Genomic DNA, 22,433 nt, shown 5'->3' on the forward strand with positions numbered 1-22,433 from the left:
TACTAAATTGGTGATCCCTTGATGCTTCAGAACATGTCCTACCAACCGATCCCTTCTTCTAGTCAAGTTGTGCCACAAATTTCTCTTCTCCCCAATTCTATTCAATGCCTCCTTCTAAGTTACGTGATCTACCTATCTATTCTTCAGCATTCTTCTGTAGCACCACATTTCAAAAGCTTCTACATAGTGTCAAATCATTTTAGGCTTGATATAGCAATAGTAAATTATGAAATTACGAATTTGGACGTAGATGGCTAGGGATTTGGGGGAGGGGGAGTGGGGTGACAGGTGACTCTTTACGCCATTCCTATCCTCCAAATGCTGCTACGGTTCTTAGTCACCATAAGCTACTTTCAAATACGCATGCACAAGGAAGATTTTATCACCTTCCTTTGGATTCAGCCAAGGAGAGATGTAGGGAGTGGGATGAAAGTTGCTCATAAGGCAGAAATAAAATAGTGTGGGTCACGAGAAATTATCAGTTTCAGTGAAGAGAAGTAGTACTTCTAACTAGCCTCTCTGTATATTTAGTCTGCTGTGGAACAGTCATGGAGTGCATCGTGCAGTTGTGGTGTGTCCCAGCAACCAGATCCTGCCCTGAGGTAACCACATAGAGCACCTACTGCAGGAACTTCTGGCTGACAGCTGATGATGCTAGATTACATGCAGAGGGTTGCTATATTGATGGAAGAGATCCATTTTTGTCTGTTGACTGCTGTGAGACAATTTTCTTCCTGGGACATTGGCAGCTTGTTAATCTCTTACCAGGTGTGTTCCCAGACAGTAAATGCAGTGCAGTGTTTGTGAGGAAAGTGCTGCAAAAGATTTAGTTGGATTTGAAGGAGGTGCATCCCAACATAAAGTACATTTGAAAAGGCAAGTTGTTCAGGTGTCCACGAATGGCCCTTATGTTAATAACACTTTCCTAAGAGAGCTGAAAAGCAAGCTCAGAGTCGAGGGTAATTCAGAGAGTCCTGTGTTTTTGGATTTTGGGACATATTGCTTATATACAGTGTAAAGAAGTTTCTCTTGCAACTCTGTTCTTGTCAGAAATTTGAAGCCTCTCTCATAGCTGTTCATGATGCAGTCCAAATCATGGTGGAGGGGGGGGGGGGGGGGTTGGGGGTTGGAGTTTTATCTGTAACTATCGCAAAGCTGTTAATACATAACTTCCGAAATGCACATGGTAGGTACAGTGAAACAATAACAGACAAAAGGGCAATTGAGAAGTCCTCAAAATAAAATAAGAGAGAGTAGAAAGAGAGTAGAGAATAGCTAAGAACACTACAAAGTATGAAAACAAAACTCATGGAAAGTACTGAGAAAGAGGCTTTTCAGGTTGAAGTAGTGGATCTATCACTAAAAACTACCTGCTTGTGACTTCACTTAATGTTCATGTGCGTATCCTTATCAGACTAGTCTATTACTATTCCGTGCATAATCGTTTTGTTCAAAGTATATTTGAATTTTATTCTTAAGTCTCTTTGTAAGCAGTGTACTTTTTTACTGAAATAGTAGGTTATGTTCTTTGTTTTCATGCTGATGGCTCATAATGTAAATGCTTATCAGTTATGTTATTTCCTTTGCAACCTAGTCTCATTCCGATTTTCCTGCAATTTATTTGTTCAAAAACCATGCTCAAAATTGGTTAGATACTAAGCACAGTATGACCCTGAAAAAATCAAAAATTGGCCTGAAAAACATGGGGACTTTTTATTTTTAGAAAATTGCTGGACAACCTGGAAGTAGTAGCTCAGCTACAAAGCCCTTTTATCCTTTCTGATGCTAATGTGTCTGGCACGTGCATTAAAGTTAGTTTCGGTACTCTTCTGCCTAGACATCTTGGAGCCTTATAATTAGCTACCATGAAAAAAAAAGTCGGTAGTAATAACTGTATTGTAATGTTCTTGGGGAAAGATTCTTAGAACTGGTCTAGGACTCCTTGAGTAATTAATATAAAGTGGCAATTTTTTATACAGGCAGCATTTTTGATCAGTATAACAAGCTGTGGATGAAGCTCCTGTTTACTGTGCAGTTGCAGAGCTCAGACACACAGCTGGGAAACCCAGCATGGACATGCAAGAGTGAAATCTTCCATCGCTCATTTGTATCACACACAATGTAGTTTACATCTGGAAACCTCTTATGAGAGGATACTTGCACAGATAACTGCCTATAGCATTCAGTGCAATCTTATTGCTGTGTTTTTGGTAGTGTTGTGATGTCCAGTGCAGGGTGAAACATTTCTGTGGAAATGCGAATTTATGATATATCTCTGATATTCATTGTAACATTATTGTAATAGAATCTCAGATTTGTTGAACTTAATGTGACTACCATCCAAGTCAAGCACAAGCACTCTTCTACAGACCAATACACTCTGTTCAACGTATGAGGGGAGATTTTATCAACTGTGTCTCTAATTCATTGTTAAAATTGGGTTATGCTGTTGATCTTCATCTCGTGCACTTCAGCCTTGATAAACCTCCAAACAAAGCAATTAAAGAGGGTCAAATCTGAGGAATGAGGGGCCCAAAGACTCTGAGAATGACATCCAATCCATCCACCAAGAAATGCTGTATCCTGGAAATTACAGATAATTGAAGTAAAAGTAAAATTGGGTGATGATTCATGCTGCTGGGGGGGGGGGGGGGAAGAAGAACCTATGGCTCCAGAAAGATTTGCGATGTATCAAGGTATGTCTCCAGTAATTGTTTACTTTTCAAACCTAAAGGGTCCAGAGACAGTGGTCCTGGTTGTCTCTGATCACACATTCACATTTCATCTCTGAACGGTACAGGTGCTATTTTCCAGAGCCTGTAACAGATCATGTAACATGTAGCCTGTTGGACTGTGAACTCGCCATTTCTAGCTTGTACTGAATATGGTTGTTGTATGCAATTTCTTCGTTCTGTATCACAGGGTTTTCGAAAGTGTGTGTTGTGGAATATCTAGTGTCCTGCTCAGTTTTCTGATAGATTCAGATATGCTTTGTGCAGTCTTATTCTACATCTGCTCCATTGTTTCTTGAGTTATATGTGACCTCTCGGAATGTTCACCACCAACATTTGTTTACCAAATTCTTGATTTGTCTACTTTGTGGCACTGTCTTTCTTTCACTAGACTATTTTTAAGGCTTAAGTTTCCAAATGACAGAGCTACAGAATTATGTCCACAACTGAGAGAAATACCACAAAACAAAGCACATAAACTTGAATGAGATGAGAGCTATTAATACACATGCGTTAAGTGCATTTCATAAAGGCATAAGAAGCCTCTGAAGTAAGGTAATGGATTTTTATTGCTTTGACCCTGGAAAATGAAATGTCAAAAAGTAAATCTGTGGATGAGCTATGCTTTTTAAGACAGTAATTGAACCTCTTTGTGATCTGAATATTGTGATGTATTAATGGAGTTTGGAACGCTGAAGTTAGTTGTCCCAGCTTTAGATATGGCATCAGTAAAATAACTTTATGATATAGTAAGAGAATTAAGTTACATATTAGTAAATAGTTTGTAGCAGCTGCATACAAAATAAATAAATGAAGTATGTGTTAAGTGATAATCAGTACAAGAGCAAAGAATAACATACAATTCTTAACCTATTTTTAATTGATTCTCTGTTTCTGCAACAGAAATGTGATGTAGATGAGTCTTTTATGGGAGTCAGTTCATGTTGTCAAGATACCCTATCTCAACCATCTTCGGTTTTGTTATGGTTTGCACAGAATGTAGCTAAGGTACTTCTCCTGAGTTTAAGCTCCATCTGTAATATGATGCATGTACTGAGGCTGTTTTCACAAGAACCACTTTCTTTGAAAATTGTGCCAAAAAATTCCAAGTTCAGGAAGGTACTGTTGCTAATCTATACAGCTACAATCCTGGACATTGCCAACGTGACACAACTTTCAACGTAGAACACAGAAACAACTTACATGAAGATCAGGAAATAATGCGAAAAAATCTGACTTTGCTGACAAATTCAGTCACAGAAATTTTTTTGCCATCAATATATAAGGAGTGGGTATTAAGTAAAAGATTGTTTGTCAGTTAATTGTGTGTCTGCTTGTCAGAAAATTAGTGAGTTATTAACTGTCTTACAATTATATTTTTTAGCAGCTTCTAAAGTTGCCAAAAATGCAAGATACCAAATTTTGCTTACCTTTAATACCATTTTCAGTGGTAGCACCGGTTCCCATCAGATCATTGAAGTTAATCGCTGTCGAGATTGGCTAGCACTTGGATGGGTCCCCTTCCAGGTCTGCCGATTGCTGTTGGCAAGCGGGGTGCACTCAGCCCGTGTGAGGTCAGTTGAGGAGCCACTTGACTGGGAAGTAGCGTCCCTCCGTATCTGCATCCAGTGATGCCTAAGGGCTGAGGATGATACGGTGGCCAGTCAGTACCATTGGGCCTTCAAGGCCTGTTCGAACAGTGTTTGTTTAATACCATTTTAAAATTGGCATCTTATTTTATAATTGTTAACGTCACTGAAAGACTACATTTAAATCTGTTAGAAACTTTTTCTTACCTCACTGTATTAACAGTTGGTATTTACATCTGTTGATAAAAGCCCAAAATTTAAGCCCAGTTTTGCACCTTAGGTGACATGACAAAAAATCAAATTATGTGTTTGAGATGGGCTTGAGATATGCACTTCTCATTGGTGTAACTATTATAAAATCAGTGATGTCAGTTTTAAGACATATGGTATCAAATATAGGTAAAATATGGTCCCCCCTCCCCCCCCCCTCTTTTTTAGGCGGACAACATAGCAAAATTTGGCACACTTGCATTTTTGGTAACTTTAATGGGTGATGACACAGGAAATATATTTGTAGGAAACTCGTAGTTTTCAGACAGGCTCACAGACAATGCATGGAGCAATGATCATGGTTCCAGTGTCTTTCACTCACTACCTGTTGTTAAAAGGGAAAAAGTAGTTTTTAACATGTTTCAAGAGAGGAGCATTCTGATCTATTGTTCTATTTCTGTATTGTGCACATAAAGTTGTCAGTATGGCAAATTGCAGGGTTGTAGCTCTATAAGGTCAGGAATAATAGCTTGCCAAATTTGAGATTTTCATCTTTTTCCAGTTCTGCAGAAAGTGATTTTTTTAAAAATGGTTCTACCTCCTACAGCAAGTCACACAGAGACTCCTAGATCACATGATTGTAACATTCAGTTTAATCAAATCAGACTTCAGAAAAAGTGTTGAATAGATTTTTATTGGTTTTCTAGGTGTTGGTACTAGAGGCACGAGACAGAGTTGGGGGACGCATAGCAACATTTCGGAAATCATCATATATTGCAGATCTAGGCGCTATGGTGGTGACGGGGCTTGGTGGGAATCCAGTTACAGTACTGTCAAAGCAGATTAATATGGAACTTCACAAAATACGACAGAAATGTCCATTGTATGAATCTTCTGGGTGCACTGTTCCTAAGGATAAAGATGAAATGGTGAGTATAAAATTTACTAACTAATCTGCTAAACTTTATCAGCTGAAATACTGTAAAATGTGTGTTGTGTTTTGCATTATTACTTGAATTAGCCATCTCCTCCCTTCTTAAGCAATTTTTCTTTCATTATTGTCTTAGAATTCTGTAAACATTTTAAAAAAATGTCTGCTATTTTTATTTACATGATGTAATGTATAATGGTAACTACTTGTAGAGAATCAGTTTCAAGTTAAATAAAAAAAGGATTGCTTTAGAGTACATGTAGTTCTAACAGTAAAATGAAAAGCTTCAAAACAAAGCAAGAATAAAAAAAATGTTCCTCTCTCCAGGGCTTTTTTTAGTTATAGTTGAGTGAAGCTAGTTAAAGTTTGTCCCTGTGGGCAGGTCATTGGACATGGAGTTCTAACTGAGCTGTACAAGAACAAAGATGGTCCTCTGCAGATTATGTAAGGAATCATCCTTACATATTTCTATAATTAATTAGGAGCAACAAGAAACCTAAATTAGGTGGACGTTAACTACCCCACCACCCTAATCTTTTTCATGTGCAGTCATTCTCTTTAACTTCTGCTCTCTTTTATATAGTTGCTGCTCTAGGAAGACATTCAGCAGTATGGTACACATATACATAAAATATGTTAAACCTTGTTATTGTAAAATTTACATGTGACAAACATTGGAGTTACTACTACTACTACTACTACTACTACGAATCTTCGTACAGCTTCTTGTATTAATTTTCTGTAACTTGTGTAGCTGCAGCATTTATGTGATTTGTGATGGAATGCTTCTTGATAGACTACGTTTCCACAGTTAGCAACTTTTGTTAGGTACAACTATTTGTAAAATGCTGTTGTCAAACTGATGGAAATCATTTGATAAAATTAAGAGCTTTTTGAAGGACTGAGTGGTGACAAAGATGAAAGGCAGGGGGATGTCATAGAGAGTAGGAGGTCAAAGAAAGTATACTTGTAAGTACTGTGACAGCTTCAGTCCAGAGACAGTGATGTAATGTGAAGAAAATAAAATAAAGGGAACAGTGATGTATACACTCACTGCCAAAAAAAGTGAAGCACTCAAAGGGACACGGTTGGTTGCTAATGTAACTTCATACACATACACACCGTCAGCAGAACTTAACATGAACAGTGTCAGATGTTGAGTGATGACAGTGGAGGATACAGAAATGCTGCATACTGGTGTGAGATAGCATTATCAGCAACTGACAGAGTTTGAAAAGGGTCTCATGGTGGGTCTCCATTTGGTGAGCTGGGCAACATGTGCCGTATGGGTCATTCCATGTCAGTTCAACCAATTTGAGAAAATGTTTCAGCTGATAGTCTCAGATTTGGCTGAAATTTAGCACACCAATGCTTCCAAGTGTGGAACACTTTTGTATAAAATTTTAAGTTCCCTTACCAATTAGTTCCAGAATTATGGCATGTGAAAGGTGACGTGACCCAGAAATTGCAACCCGCATCTGGAAATCTATCTTCAGACCCAACTTCAGGTCTTAATAACTTTGGAACTATTCCACACAACCCAGTGAAATTTTTACAACCCAGTGACATCCACTTAGAGAACACACTCTATGAATCAAAACACCAACAACATATTTCTGAGAGAAAATAAAAAATTCCAAAATGTGATTTAAAAAATGTAATACTTTAAAAGGTACATATTGTAGGTGCCCTCTATGCCAAATATAATTCACTCAAAAAGGTTATAAATTTTTTGTGGTAAGCTTAATGTGGCCTAAACACACGCAGAACTCATCTTGCCCTTATCAGTCACACAAACAGTTACACGCACACAAAAATACAAAAATTTGAAAAATTACCTGAAAAACATGGATTTTCTAAGTCTGGTAGCACAAAAGGGACAAGTGATATCCAAGCCAAATTTCAAACACTGCATAAGTAGATCATAATATAATATGTGGCAAAATTTCAACTTGTTATTGCAAGCCATTTGTGTGCAATAAAAGTTGACAGAGATGTATTTGGTTACATTTCGTTTAACACGATTTAGCAAGTAATAGTGATGATGCAGAGAGCTTGTTTCAGATAAAGCTGCAGCAATTGTTGGGAACCATTAGGCAACAGAAAGTTAAACAATGGTAGTTTTCAGGGACAGAATGAGTCTTTGTTAGGCAGGAACAACAAAGAAAACAAGCAACAATTACAGGTTACTCATGTTTTTCAGATTCTAGTTCAGACTGGTCAGTACTGTTGTGAAAAATCAGTACGGAGGCAGAACAGTGTACTAGTTATGCTTTTGTTCAAAGAAGTTGCAGTATTCGCAGAGCACAAGCATCTGAATGTCATAAAACAACATATGGAACAAAATGTGGCATGCACTTTGTTCTGTATGATCTGGATGAATCGGACCAAGATTTGTTGCTATGGAGATCCGGGATACACCCTGTGGGCACAAGAAGTACAGTTCCAGGAAACTTTAGTGTTTGATATCATCATATTAAAGTGTTTCTGGATAAGTATTCTTTCCTACAAAGAAGTTGTTTTGATCCATTTCGGAAGACAGTGAAGTGTGGCCTCAGGGAAATTGATATAAAATCAGTATTGAAAGTGAATCATTGCATGGGACTTAACATGAAACCAGGACAAAAGCTATGTTCCAGGTGTGTTACACTGCTAAAAAATGAAGAATGTTCTGATAATTTACATGACAGTGATGAAGAGTATCAGCCACCTACAACCACAGCAGATGCGCAATTAAATACTTCAGTGACTGCTCTGAGTTTGTCTCCCATGAAGACACACAAAGTTGGGAAAAGAGACAGGCCAAGCTGTGGTAGAAGATACCTACAAGAAGCTCAAATGGAATTAAAACACAAAAAAGCTGACGCACTAATGGTGGAAGAGGAAGAACTATCTGCTCCAAAGGAACAGAAATCATTCCAGAAATGCTCTGATTTGGACAAAATTTTGCATGATTTGAAAGAAAAATGTACCATATCCACACACCAGAAAAAAAGTAGCTATTCTTACCCTTTCACCTTCCAGCTGGTCTATTGACTACACTACTAAGGAATTCAATGTTTCTACATATATGGTAAAGCAAGCTAGGAAAATAAAAACAACCCAAGGAGTGCTTCCACAACTTCAGCAGGCTCAGGGCAAGCAATTGCGTTCAGAAACAAAGGTGCTAGTGTCGGAGTTTTATGAAAATAATGACTACAGCCGAATAATGCCTGGAAAAAAAGACTATGTAACAGTGAAAATGGGAAATGTACGTGTACAGATGCAAAAAAGACTGTTGCTATGCAACATATCAGAACTATATGTAGAATTCAAGGAAAAGTATCCCAATACCAAAGCAGGTTTATCATCTTTTTTAAATTTCAGCGAAAATGTGTTGTGCCTCTAAGTGCAAGGGGCACACACAATGTTTGTGTATGTGAAGCCTATCAAAATGCTAAGCTGATGTTTGCTGCTATAAAGGATTCTGGTCTGGATTACAAAGGTGCAATGAGGCTGCTAGTGTGTGACATCAGTTCCTACCAGTGCATGATACACAGGTGTGAAAAATGTCCTGGTAAGGCAAATCTTGCGGAACACATGAATAACAAACTGTATGGTGAACTCCTTATGGAAGACGATGAACTTGTTTCTTATAAACAATGGACACACATGGATCACACAAGTCTTGAAATAAAGCAAAGTACAGTGGAAAATTTTGTTGAAATGTGTTGTCAAAAAAACGGACAAACTGACCACACACAGCTTCACAGCAACAGCACAACCGGTTTATCTCCAGTTTTGTAAGGATAATTTGAAACAAGATGAAATTATAGCAATACAAGACTTTTCTGAAAATTATGCATTTATAGTTCAAGATGTCATCCAAGGATATCATTGGGACAACAGTCAAGCAACTCTCCAGCCATTTGCGATTTACTATAGAGGCGAATCAGGTGATGTGTCTGTCATGAACCTGTGCGTTTTTAGTGACTGTTTAATTCATGATGCCATTGCAGTTAATGCCCACATTCACACTGTCATGGCATTTGTGAAAAACAAGCTGCCTCACATACATCTTGCGAAATACTTTAGTGATGGGGCAGCTAGTCAGTACAAAAACTGTAAAAATCTCAAAAATTTGTGCATGCATTACCATGATTTTCAGATTCACGTGGAATGGAATTTTTTCGCAACAAGTCATGGTAAAAATGTATGTGATGGTATTGGTGCTACCATTAAGTGCATGGTATCACGAGCTAGTCTGAAGCACCCTACAGAAGGTCACGTTTTAACACCTCTTCAATTATTTATCTGGGTACAGAAAAATATCTCTGGCATACAATCATTCTATGTTTCGAAAGATGAGGTGAAATCAGTCGAAGAGTTGCTAAAAAGCAGACTAGAACATGTTAAAACTGTTGCAGGCACAAGGAGCCATCATCACTTCTCTCCAGCGGACTCTGACAAAGTGCAGATGAGCAGACTGTCCAGTTATAACTATAGGTTCATCCACAACATATGTCTTCGCAGTGTGTCTGGCTCAGGATTCAGAAGCAAAAGCAGCAAGATACAACCAGGTTGCTATGTTATTGTTGTTTATGATGACAAATGATACTTAGGATGTGTTGCAAAGTGCTGTGAAGCAGAAGGTGATGTATTTGTGAACTTCATGGCACCAGCAGGACCACTAAGATCATTTCATTGGCCACGTTTGGCAGACAGTCGTTGGATTCCTTTTTAACATATTCTTATGACAGTTCCAGTTCCTACCACAGTCTCAGGAAGACAGTACAATTTGCCACTCAATGTACAGAGTACAGTAGCAAAAGTGTGGGAGAACGTCTGTTCAAAGCACAATCGACTGGTTTTTAGCAGTTAAGGTGCAGTAAACATTAATGATAGGTTGTGTTAATCTGTCTCTATGTTGTTGCTTAGTGATTAAACAGTTGTGGGAGAGGATAAGAAGAGGCTGAACAGTTTACGATATGTTTTTACAAAATTGTGTTGTGGAACGATGGCCACATCACCAAATACATCTGTCAACTTCCATTGTACACAAATGTCTTGCAATAAAATGCTGAAATTTTGAGATATATATCATTATGGTCTACTTATGCAGTGTGTGAAATTTGGCTTGGATACCACTTGTCCCTTTTGTGCTACCACACTTAGAAAATCCATGTTTTTCAGATAATTTTTCAAATTTTTGTATTTTCGTGTGCATGTAACTCAGTTTTTGTGACTGATATGGGCATGATGAGTTCTGTGTGTATTTAGGCCACATTAAGCTTACCACAGAGAAATTTATACCATTTTTAAGTGAGTTGTATTTGGCATAGAGGGCACCTACAATATATCTTTTAACGTATTACATTTTTTAATCACATTTTGGAATTTTTATTTTCCGTCAGAAATATGTTGTTGGTGATTTGATTCATGAAGTGTGTTCTCTAAATGGATGTTACTGGGTTGTAAAAATTTCACTGGACTGTGTGGAATAGTTCCAAAGTTATTAAGACCTGAAGTTGGGTCTGAAGATAGATTGCCAGATACGGGTTGCAATTTCCGGGTCACACCACCTTCTTTCACAAGTCATAATTCTGGAACTAACTGGCAGGGGAAATGAATACTTTGTACACGAGTGTTCCACACATGGTAGAATTAGTGTACTGAATGAGCCCCTGGTTGATCTGACAGAGAATGACCCAGGGTCTCCAGTTCGTGAGCTGGGCAACTTGTGTCGTATCTCAACTTGTGGGGTGTTCGGATATGGCAGTGGCCCATAGTAGGGCTGTTTGGGAATGTGAGGGCAGGCATATTCTCGGTCAAAGTTCTTATCGACCATATCTGATCACCACAAGGGAGGATGTATTGTAAACTGAGCACATGGTAACCACATCTGTGCCTGCAACCTGAGAACAAATGTTAGAATCCCTACAAGATTCTGTGTTATCCCGCACCATTGGTCAGAACCTGGCAGCAGCCAGATTAAGGAATTGTCATTCTGTATGCAGGATGCCATTAACACCAATACACAAATGTCTGTGCTGGAGTGGTGACATGACCAGGAAGTGTGCACTGCTGATGAGTGTCACACTGTGTTCAGTGGTGAATTGTCTTTCTGCTCTACCCTGGATAATCATTGTTGCTGAATATGGTGGTGACTTAGGGAGTTGTCCCATTCTCCCAATGTTTTGGAGAGGCCCAGCAAGTATTACTCCTGGTAATGGTTGGTAATAATTGAGGGAACTGTGACATCAGAACAGTACATGTGGACACCCTATGTCCTCAGTATTTCTCAACATGGCAGTGCTCGCCCACACATGGCACATGTGTGATATATATAGAGGTACTCCTGTTACCAGCAAGATCTTTATCTGTCTCCTCCCCATCTGGATGCTCCCCATTTTTTGGCAGACTGTGAGTGTACGTGTATGTTTTTCGAGGTGGACTGTTCTATTATGCTCATTCATGTAAATAAACAGTATATAGTTTTCCAGTTTTGAAAGTACGATCCATTCATGTAAGATTTTAATTTTCCAAGGTAAATTATTTGTGAAATGCTCTTATTGGCAGGTGGAGCGTGAATTTAATCGTCTTCTTGAGGCTACAAGTTACTTGTCCCACCAACTTGACTTCAACTACGCTGGAGGAAAGCCTGTGTCTTTGGGTCAGGCTCTTGAGTGGGTTATTAAACTTCAAGAGAAGAATGTGAAGGAGAAGCAGATACAGCACTGGAAGGCAGTGATTGCATTGCAGGTACTACAGAATTATAAATTTCAGTATTAAAAAAAGGCAGTTTGGTACCATGAATAAAGATGAGAAAACAAAGACATCAACAAGGTCAGTCAATACTCATAACAATAACCATTTGGGTGTTGAGATTCACAGACAATGCAGAATTCTTAAGCTTTTATTTATTTATTTATTTTAACTGCCTTCAAAGTCATTTAAAAGTAAAAAGCAAACAGACAATGCAGAATTCTTAAGCTTTTATTTATTTATTTATTTTAACTGCCTTCAAAGTCATTTAAAAGTAAAAAGCAAAAAGAAGTAGAGAATTAATCCTTCAGTAAAATACAATTTCACATTTCTGTATAATGTGCTATTATTTTTTAATATTATGAAATATTTTATTGTGTGATTGTTATAGATTTCTTGCATTTTGGTTATGAGAAATACAGGGTGTATCAAAAAGAACCATCCAATTTAAAAAATTCATAACTATTACATTATTTGAGATACGGGCATTAATAATGTACTGTTGGAAAGAGCAAACTCCCAAGTTTTACACAGTTCCCGCTAGGTAGTAGCAGTGTGTCCTCTTCAGTTCTACTAAAGATGGTGTCAGGGCAATGGAAAGCATTTTGTGTTCCACGTTTTGCGCAGTGCGGGTAAATAATAACTGTTCAGCGTGACTTTCGTGCTAGGTGTGGTGTGGATCCTCCTACAGCACAGAGCAGTAGACGATGGCGTGAACAATTCTGAGAAACAAGTTGTTTGTGTAAAGGCAAATCGATGGGCTGCCCCTGAGTGTCTGCATCCACCATAGTTTCACAAGTAGTCTGCAGACATCCATTCGCTATGCAGCTCAACAGCTTAACATGCTCCCAATGTCCGTCTGGTATGTGTTGCATCGACATTTACTCGTGAAACCGTACAAAATTCACCTACTGCAAGCTCTTTATGAAGGTGACAAACAGCAACATGTGGAGTTCTGTAATTTTGTTCTTGGCAACAAGGAGGATGACAGGTTTCTTCCACACTCAGTGTTTAGTGACAAGGCAACATTCCATTTAAAAGGAAACATGAACCATCATAATGTGAGAATATGGGGTACAGAACAACCAAATGAAGTTGTACAACACGAGAGGGACTCCAAAATTTAATGTGTTTTGTGCAGTTTTACGGGGAAAGGTGTATGGTCCATTTTTCTTTGCTGATAACACTTTTTCGGGAAGCACATATCTCTAAATGCTTGAGAACTTTCTCTTCCCAGCATTGGAGACTGATTCGAATGACTTCATTTACCAACAGGATGGGACACCGCCACATTGGCATCTGGAAGTTCAGGAATTTTTAAATCAAAGGATTACTGAATGCTGGATCGGATGCACTGGACCAAATAATTCAGCCTTACAATAATGGCCTCCACGGTCACCAGACCTGACTGTATGTGATTATTTCTTGTGGGAGTTTATAGAAGACTCTGTTTATGTGCCTCCATTACCAACAACAGTGAAGGATCGGAGACATCATATAACAGCAGCTGTGGAAGCTGTAACGCAAGACATGCTCGCTGCAGTGTGGGAACAATTTGAATACCACATTGACATATGCCGTGCATCTCAAGGGGGGAAATATTGAACACCTATAGGAATGTATGGAAAAAAAAAGAACTTTTTGAGTTTCCCATTCATCAAAAAACAAGATTAATTGTATATGTTTATTAGTTTCAGAAGCACGGAGGTGCCAAATCGGATAATTTTGTTTGATACACCCAGCATATTATTTTATTTGTCACTTGAATGAATATAAATTGCCTTTGAGTACAGGAGAGGCTGGAGGCTAATCAGCATCAGATGTTGGCTCTAAAGGACAAAATCCAAGAACTGAGTCGCCAGTACAAAGAGCATAGTGAAAATAAAGTGGTGCGTGATATCACACAAGAATTTGTTGTAAGATCCGAACTGCGTGACCTCAAAATTGCCTGTCGTGAATGGGACCAACTGTTGGAGCAGCAGCGAGAAATTGAAGAACGGCTCCAGGTAAATATCACTCATTGTGCTCTTAAAAGTTTGCATCTACAATTTAACTCCATTTTTGTTTTGAGCTACTAAGGGGAGCTACAAAATAATTTTTTTCTTGATGTATGAAGCAATATGTAGCCTCCAGTTTTGATAATCCATAATTTTGTATGTCATTACAAACCAACTGCTTCGTTAGTGTGTAGATGGTACCATTGTTGTGTTTTAGATCATAACTAATTGCGGAAAGAACACACTATGCCATGCTGGCAATAAACTGTGTGGCACAACTTTATCACACAAATTAGTGTTGCTGCCTGCACATCTCAATGATTCCCAACTACACCTGAGACAGCGAATCTGATATTCCTGACACTTGGCATCGTAACTTCCGGCAATGACCGATGCTAGGTGGTCAATGCTGTGGCTGGGTGCTGCCCATGAGGAGAGCCCCTGTTAGGAGTGGGTGGTACCAGGGTGGACGTTTGGCACATCAAATATGTTAAACTCTCTGGCAACTCTTCCTCGGCTGTGTCTCGTCCTAGGAATAGTTCTGTGTCAGTTCCTGTTTCTGCCATATCAGCCCTTCCCCCCCGTCGCTACCCCTGGGAGAAGGGTTGCACCCACTGGGTTGGGTCGAAACCCTTTGTGCGGTTCCTGGTCTGCACCAGGACTGATGGGGGAGACTTTGCCGCAACCAGACCCCTTTTCTTTGCGGAACACGTAGAGGACAAGTTTGGTGTAGTTGAGTCCTTAAGCAAAAATGAGATCTGGCTCTCTCTTTATAAAGACAACTTCTGCCAGCCAGTCAGACTCCCTCTGTGTCTGCAACCATTTAAGAGATATCCCAGTGAATATCGGTCCTCACAAGTTTCTCCATATGACACAGGGTTTAATTTTCCATACGAACCTTCTCCTCTAGTTCAGTGATGAATGTAGTGCTAATATGGAATGACGTGTTAATTTCATCTAGAGGGGCCCTAAGGACCATTGTCCTGGCATTGGAGGGGGGTACTCTGCCCGAGAAGATCAATGTAATAGTATACAGATGCGACATTAAACTGTGCATTCCACCTCACATGCATTGCTTCCATTGCCTCACATTTGGCCACATGTTCTTGTGATGTGATGCCACTCCCATATGCGGTGGATGGGGCCTCACTTTTCATGTGGGGAGCCCTTACACACCCTCACCTAACTGTGTAAACTACTTCGGTCTGCATTCTGCCCGCTCACCAGAGTGTCCACTGTGCGCAAAGGAAATATGAATCCAGAAAATAAAGCTCCTTGGCTGTCTTAGCTGCCTTGAGGCCCAGGAGTTGTACATATTTCACCCTGTGAGTCCCCCATCTAGCTTTGTCTGAGTTACATCTTCCCCTCTTTTCTCCTCTTCCGCACTCCCCATCCTGTCCCCTTTCCCTTTCCTCCTCCCCAGCAGCTCCCGTCCCTTCCCCTCAAGGAACTGCTCCTTCTCCTCCTCCTCCTCCTCCTCCTCCTCTTCTTACTCTTACTCTTCTTTCGTGGCCAGAGAAGATATCCTCTTCTCCTGCTAGGAACAGGACTTCTGTCAGAACATCCCTCCCTGCCTTTCTCAAGCTATGAAGCCTGCAACCTTAGGTCGAACGATGGACCTAAGCTCCAAGGTCCCCAAAGCCGCTCGCTCTCTGTCCGATCCAGACATCTTTGCCACCTATTCCCTTGCCGATAACACCTGCTCTCTCCCTCCATCCGAAGGAGAAGAAGCAACAGCTTGAGTCTAATGACAAGGCTTCCCCAGCATCCAAAAGGCTTCGCCCCCTCCTCCTCTTTCCTAATCAGACACAGTTTGTGTGGATGTCACCCATCCTCGTCGGTGACAACCACTGACCCGGTGACGACCTCTCCCCTCGGCTTCTCTATGTCTAACCCAGACTCTTGCCACAGTGGGATTGCAATGGATATTACTGTCACCTACTGGAAATACAACTCATTTCCTCTTGTTCTGCAGCCTTGTTTGCTCTTCAAGAAACGCATTTCCTTCATGATCACTCTCCAACATTTTGTGGTTATCAGGTCTTCTGTTGGAACCGCGACGGTCCCGGAATAATGTGTGGAGGGATCTACATTTTGGTTCTCACCATTGCCATTACTGACTAGACCCTCCTTCATACCAGCCTGGAAGCAATAGCGGTACTAGTGCGAACAATCCCAGCAATCGCCATTTACAGTGTCTGCCTCCCTCCCGGTACGCCACTTTCTTATGTTGACCTGCCTACCTTAATACAGCAACTCCTTCCCTTGTACATCCTCCTCAGGGGCTTCAGTGCACACCACCCTCTGTGGGAGAGTGCCATTTTTGACAGGTAGGGGTCTTGTAATTGGCCAACTTGTTACAGAGTTTGATTTGTGTCTCCTTAATAATGGTTCCCCTACCCACTTCAGTGGCACTCACACCACTTTTTCTGCTATCGATCTCATCATCTCCTCCTTTGCTATTTTGGGTTCCCTCTATTGGTCACCCCGGCAACGGCCTTGCCGCAGTGGATACACCGGTTCCCGTCAGATCACCGAAGTTAAGCGCTGTCGGGCGTGGCCGGCACTTGGACGGGCCGCCATGTGCTGTTGCCATTTTTCAGGGTGCACTCAGCCTCGTGATGCTAATTGAGGAGCTACTCGACCGAATAGTAGCGGCTCCGGTCAAAGAAATCCTTCGTAACGACCGGGAGAGCGGTGTGTTGACCACATGCCCCTCCTATCCGCATCCTCATCTGAGAATGACACGGCGGTCGGATGGTCCCGATGGGCCACTTGTGGCCTGATGACGGAGTGCTATATTGGTCACCCCATAATGATCTTTGTGACAATAACCACTTTCTGGTAATTCTATTGTTCCCCTGCTGCTGCCAGGCAAACAGGCTCCCACATTGGGTATTCTACAGAGGTGGTTGTCCTTTATATACGTCCACTGTGCGCTTGGACACCTCTTTCTCAGGTTGCATTGATGCGGTAATGCAAGACGGCTTTGCCACTCTTCTTCACGCTGCTGGCACTGCTTTCCCCATATCCACAAATCCCCTTCATCACCAACCAGTACCATGGTGGACCAAGAACGTAGTTGTCAGTATCCAGGACCGCCAATGTGTGCTGCAACGATTTAAACGACACCCTTCACAAACCAACCATATCACTTTTAAGCGTCTCTTTGCTAAGGCTCACTACCATATTAAGCAGAGTAAAAAGTAATACTGGGAGCACTATGTTTCCTCCCTAGGGATTTATGCCTCTTCATCACAGATTTGGTCCAAGCTCTGTAGCCTTCTGGGCCACCAGTGACAATCAGCTGTCTGGTGCCTTATCCTACAGGTTGCTCTGTGTACTGATCCATCAGTCCATGCAGAACACCTTGCAACACACTTTGCAACAGCGTAGACCTCTTCCTATACAGCTACCTTTCTCCGGCAGAAATGTGAATTTGAACAAATCCCTCTGTTGTTTTAACCCCCATCAAGCTCTGAAGCTTCACTGAATGGGAATTCTTACAGGCTCTTACTTCTTCCCAAGACACGGCCACAGGCCCGGATTCCATCCACAACCAGATGATCCAACACATGGATTGTACCCAGAGGCACCGTCTCCTCAGGGTCTTAACCGATTTGCCTCACAGCTGCCTTCCCCTCACAGTGGTCAAGACAGCATAGTTATCCCCATCTTTAAGCTCGAGAAGAACCCAACCCCTCTCTATAGCTACCACTCTGTTAGCCTGACCAACATAATTTGTAAACTGCTCAAGAGGATGATTAGCTTCCGATTATGCTGGATACTCGAATCTCAGAGTCTTTGGCCCCATGTCAGTGTGTCTTCTGGGAAGGATGATCTACAATTGATCATTTACTCAGATTGGAAACAGCAATGCAACAGGTTTTTACTAACCACCGGCACCTTGTCACACTCTCCTTTGACCCACATAAGGCATACAACATGGTTTGGCACTGTCACAATTTAGTTATCCTCCATGACTGGAGCTTTCATGGCCTTCTTCCAAATTTTATGTGTGAGCTTTTATCCCATCGCCTCTTCTGGGTTTGACTTGGCACTTCACTCAGCACCCCTTAGATCCAGGAGAACGGTATCCCATCGGGCTCTGTGTTAAGTGTTGCACTCTTCCTCATTGCCATCAATGGGCTTGTAACCTCTGCTGGGCCTCTAGTTACCCTGGTGTTGTATGTTGATGGTTTTTGCATCTTGTGCAGCTCCCACTCAGTAGCATCTCCTGAACACCAGCTCCAAGGCTCCCTTGGATGGGCCCTCTCCCATGACTTCAAGTATTCTTCCTCCAAAACACGGGTTATGCAGTTTTGCCGTCAAACCACAGTACACCCCGATCCTGAACTTTATATTTAGGCAACCTGCACTTAGTTGTTGCGTCACAGTCTCGTTTCAGGTCCTTATTTTTGATAAAAAGCTGACGTGGCTGCCCCATATTCACCATCTGAAGATTACCTGCATGCAGAATCTGAATGCTCTCCACCTCCTGGCCCACATATCTTCGGGTGCAGACCATACTACTCTTCTCCATCTTTATTGCACTCTGGTTTTGTTCAGACTAGATTATAGTTGTCAGGTTTATGGCTCAGGAGCACCATCCATTGTGAAACTCCTTGGGTGCGTCTGGCTATTGATGCCTCACACATGTTCTGCTGACAGTCTCTTCGCAGAAGTGGGGATTCCTCCTCTGCAAATATGATGGAGCAAACTCCTGGTCTCTTGTGCAATCACCATTCGATGAGTCCCTGATTATCCTGTGTATCCTGTCCTCTTTGCAAACAAGGGATGTCTCGCTCCTTATACCCACCCTCAGGTGGTATTGTCAGTTGGAATGCATCTCACTTCCCTCAGTCAGAATCTCCATCTCCACTCATTGCAATGTGCCCCATGTATTTCCTCCCGAACCGCTCCTTGGATGGTGTTAAGACTGACCTATTCCAGGGTTCTAAGGTCTCTGTCACCCCTACTATATTTTGGTATCTTGTACATTCAATCCTTGAAGAGTTCCAGGGTGCTACTATATTCTACACTGATGGTTGTAAAATGATAGATAAGGTGGATTACTCTTTTACATTTCCTAGTGGCATTGAATGCCATTTACTGCCAGGATCGTGTAGAGTGTTCACAGCAGAGCTGCTAGCCATTAACAGAGCCCTTCATTTTGTTTTCATAGGCCTGCCCCCACAGTGTTTCAGTGAAGCTTCACTGAATGGGAATTCTTGCAGGCTCTTACTTCTTCCCATGACACGGCCCCAGGCCCAGATTCCATCCACAACCAGATGATCCAACACATCACTACTCAAGGTTAAATCTAACTTTGGCTCAGAAGGGGGTAAATTATGCTGCCACAAAAGGCTTTGGTTACTTACCTAATAGCATCAAAAGTCTGACAGATAGCCATACAGCATTTAAAAAGAAATTAAAAGAATTTCTGAATGGCAACTCCTTCTACTCATTAGATGAATTTTTGGATATAGTAAGTGGGTAATTTCCCCACCCCCCCACTGTTGTAATGGCGACAAGAATGGTTGCGGGGTTTTAGTGACGGAAACGCGGCGGGACCCGCGGAGCGGCCTGTGAACAACAACAAAACAGGAGAGGACGGACACATCCAACGGAGGACCTTACGACACAACAAGAACAGACAATAGAGTCGCGAACCAAACAAGACAACAACGTCCACTCGTATAGAAACACGAAAGTCAATACGCTGTCTGAGGCAATACGTCCTGAGACGCACGCGAGGTTAGACTGGCAGGTTGAGCAACAGGCAGGCGCTTAAGTACATGATCGGGGATGCCGCTATTGGCCGCTGCAACCACGTGTTCCCCTGTGGAGCCCTCACTCTAAATGCGGGCCAGGAGGCGTGCTCCGCCACAGCTTATGACGCGATGGTACAGAGACCTCTGTGGGTCTTCGACGTCCATGACGTCTGTCGGAGATTCAGATTCTGCGGCGCGTGGTACCAGACCTCACAAAAACAAAAAAAAAATTAAGTTAAATTAAAAATATTAAGTGTCATGTAATATTTTGTGTAATGTAATATCGGGTATAGACACCTTTTATTAACCTGACACGTTCCACATCATTATGAAGTGTTGTATTCATGATCTATGGAACAAGTACTAATCTAATCAGTACCTTCTCAGTGAGTAGCTTTCAGGCTACAGAGCGATGCTAGCTTGCAGGCTGTAGACCGATGTTACTCTCGTCACCCTTTGATCTCTTCTGTCCATGATATTCACTCTGCCTTTGGCCATGCTGCCTGCTCCTTTGTCTTCCTCTGGGTCTGAAGTCATGTGGTCATCCCAGGAAATGAACTGACTGACCATTTGTCTTGAGAGGCAGATACTTACCCTCCATTCCTTTCCATGATTCAAGGTGCAGATATGTTGATACACATCAAACCTCTCGTTGCCCAAAAGTGGAATGACATCTAGTGTGCTACTGCTCTTCTTAATAAACTCTATACAATCAAGGAGACTACTGCAGTTTGGTGCTCTTCTGTCTATTCCTCTCAGAAGGAGTCCACTGTTCCTCTCAGAAGGAGTCCACTGTCATCCCATCTGTGCATCGATCATACTAGGCTCATCCATTGTTTTCTCTTGCGTAACAAGCCACCTCCACAATGTGCCTGTGGAGCCAGACTGACGGTATCCCATATATTGCTGGATTGTCCCCTTCTTTTGGTCCTTTGTGCTAAGTATAACCTTCCAGATTCCATGTCTTTAATATTAGCAGAAGATTAACAGATGGTTGAACTGGACCTTAGTTTCTTATGTGAAAGTGGTTTTTATTTTCAGTTACAAGGTTTTGTTTTGCTCCTGGAGCATGGTTGTGTTGGAGGCCTCTCTCTGTGTTTTCTAGGTCTGGGACTCATGGCCACTCCCCCATGCAAAGACCGCTCTTTTATTCCTCTGTTTTTCTAGTTTTTAGATTTGGCCTACCCTTTTATGCCTTCCCCTGCGTGTATTTTAATTTCTTCACTTTATAGTTTGACCCCTCTGACTGGATCTGCCCACTTTTAGCGGACCCTCTATCTTACACAAGAAACTTTTGAATCACAGGACCGATAACCTCACCATTTAGTCCCATAACCCCTCTCAATCAATCAGTCCCATGCTGCATTTATTTTTGAGCAGGAATGTCAAAATTTTTATACTACTATTTGTTACTTTATTTAAGAATCGTGTTTTATATGATGAGCACACAAAGAGAACAGACACATACATAGTGTCTTTAAAAAAATCGAAATTTTGCTATAACACCTTTATTGCTTTTTGTACAACATTTTAAGCTTTGTTCCCCCTAATATAGTCCCTTCTACTGGCAATACACTGCTCCCATTCTCTCTCCCACTTTTGAAAAGCCTCCTGGAACACATTTTCTGGGATGGGATGTAGGTCTGTTGCGCATTGTCTTTAACATCCTCAGTGGTTTGGAAACGATGCCTTTCAATGTGGTTTTAAATATGGAAAACAAGAAAAAGTCTCCAGAATGAGAAGTTTCAGGAAAAAGTCTGCTAGCTATATGTCTGGAGAATACAATGTATGGGGCATAATGGGATTGTGATGTTTTGGTAGAGAGTGCAATCAAGAAGTTAGCTAGATAGGGCAGTCAGAGAGTTTTCTAGATAGTGCAGACCAGGAGTGATGCAAGAGCCAGTGCATTGTCATGATGCAACTTCCAAGTATGGTTTCCGACAATTCAGGTCTCTTCCTGTGCATAGCATCCCTCATGCCCATTAGGATTCATCAGCAACTTCTTGAACAGGTAAATGACAATTTCTACAAATGACAGCATGAACTCTCTTGATATGGTCATCATCTGTTATTGTGGAAGGTGTCCGGCATTGAGAATGTCACCAAATGATATTCTACACTGCTGAAAACGCTTAAACCATTCCTATCGCTGCGTCCAACTTGTACAGTCCTCACCGTATGCTTGGCTAAGCAAATTTTGCCTTGTTTGCAGCAAAATTTCACACACACACACACACACACACACACACACACACACACACACTGTTCTTCAAGCTCTTTAAGTGTCAGTTTGTCACTAATCCGATGCGCAGCTTGTGCACGTGCTCACTTCCATGGCTGTAGCTTGCTTACTAATGGTTAGAGCGAAATGCAGCAAACAGTAGTTTGTTGTCTAAACTACATGTGCTCAGTATGTACTTCTTCTGCCAGTTGACACGCTATTTCAAAAGCTTGGT

The 22,433-nt window shown here is 41.4% G+C and overlaps 1 protein-coding gene across 4 annotated transcripts in view; it reads left to right on the forward strand.

Moving 5' to 3' along the window:
- LOC124711559 (lysine-specific histone demethylase 1A-like) overlaps window positions 1-22,433 on the forward strand; it is an 83,824-nt gene that overhangs the window by 10,558 nt on the left and 50,833 nt on the right. For all 4 annotated transcript variants that reach the window (XM_047241695.1, XM_047241696.1, XM_047241698.1 and 1 more), the window contains exons 5-7: window positions 5,239-5,460; window positions 12,021-12,203; window positions 14,000-14,212. In XM_047241695.1, coding sequence (XP_047097651.1) covers window positions 5,239-5,460; window positions 12,021-12,203; window positions 14,000-14,212 — 618 coding nt within the window. The remainder of the gene's footprint in view (window positions 1-5,238; window positions 5,461-12,020; window positions 12,204-13,999; window positions 14,213-22,433) is intronic.

This window comes from Schistocerca piceifrons, chromosome 8, assembly GCF_021461385.2.
Source record: "Schistocerca piceifrons isolate TAMUIC-IGC-003096 chromosome 8, iqSchPice1.1, whole genome shotgun sequence".
NCBI classification, from domain to species: domain Eukaryota; kingdom Metazoa; phylum Arthropoda; class Insecta; order Orthoptera; family Acrididae; genus Schistocerca; species Schistocerca piceifrons.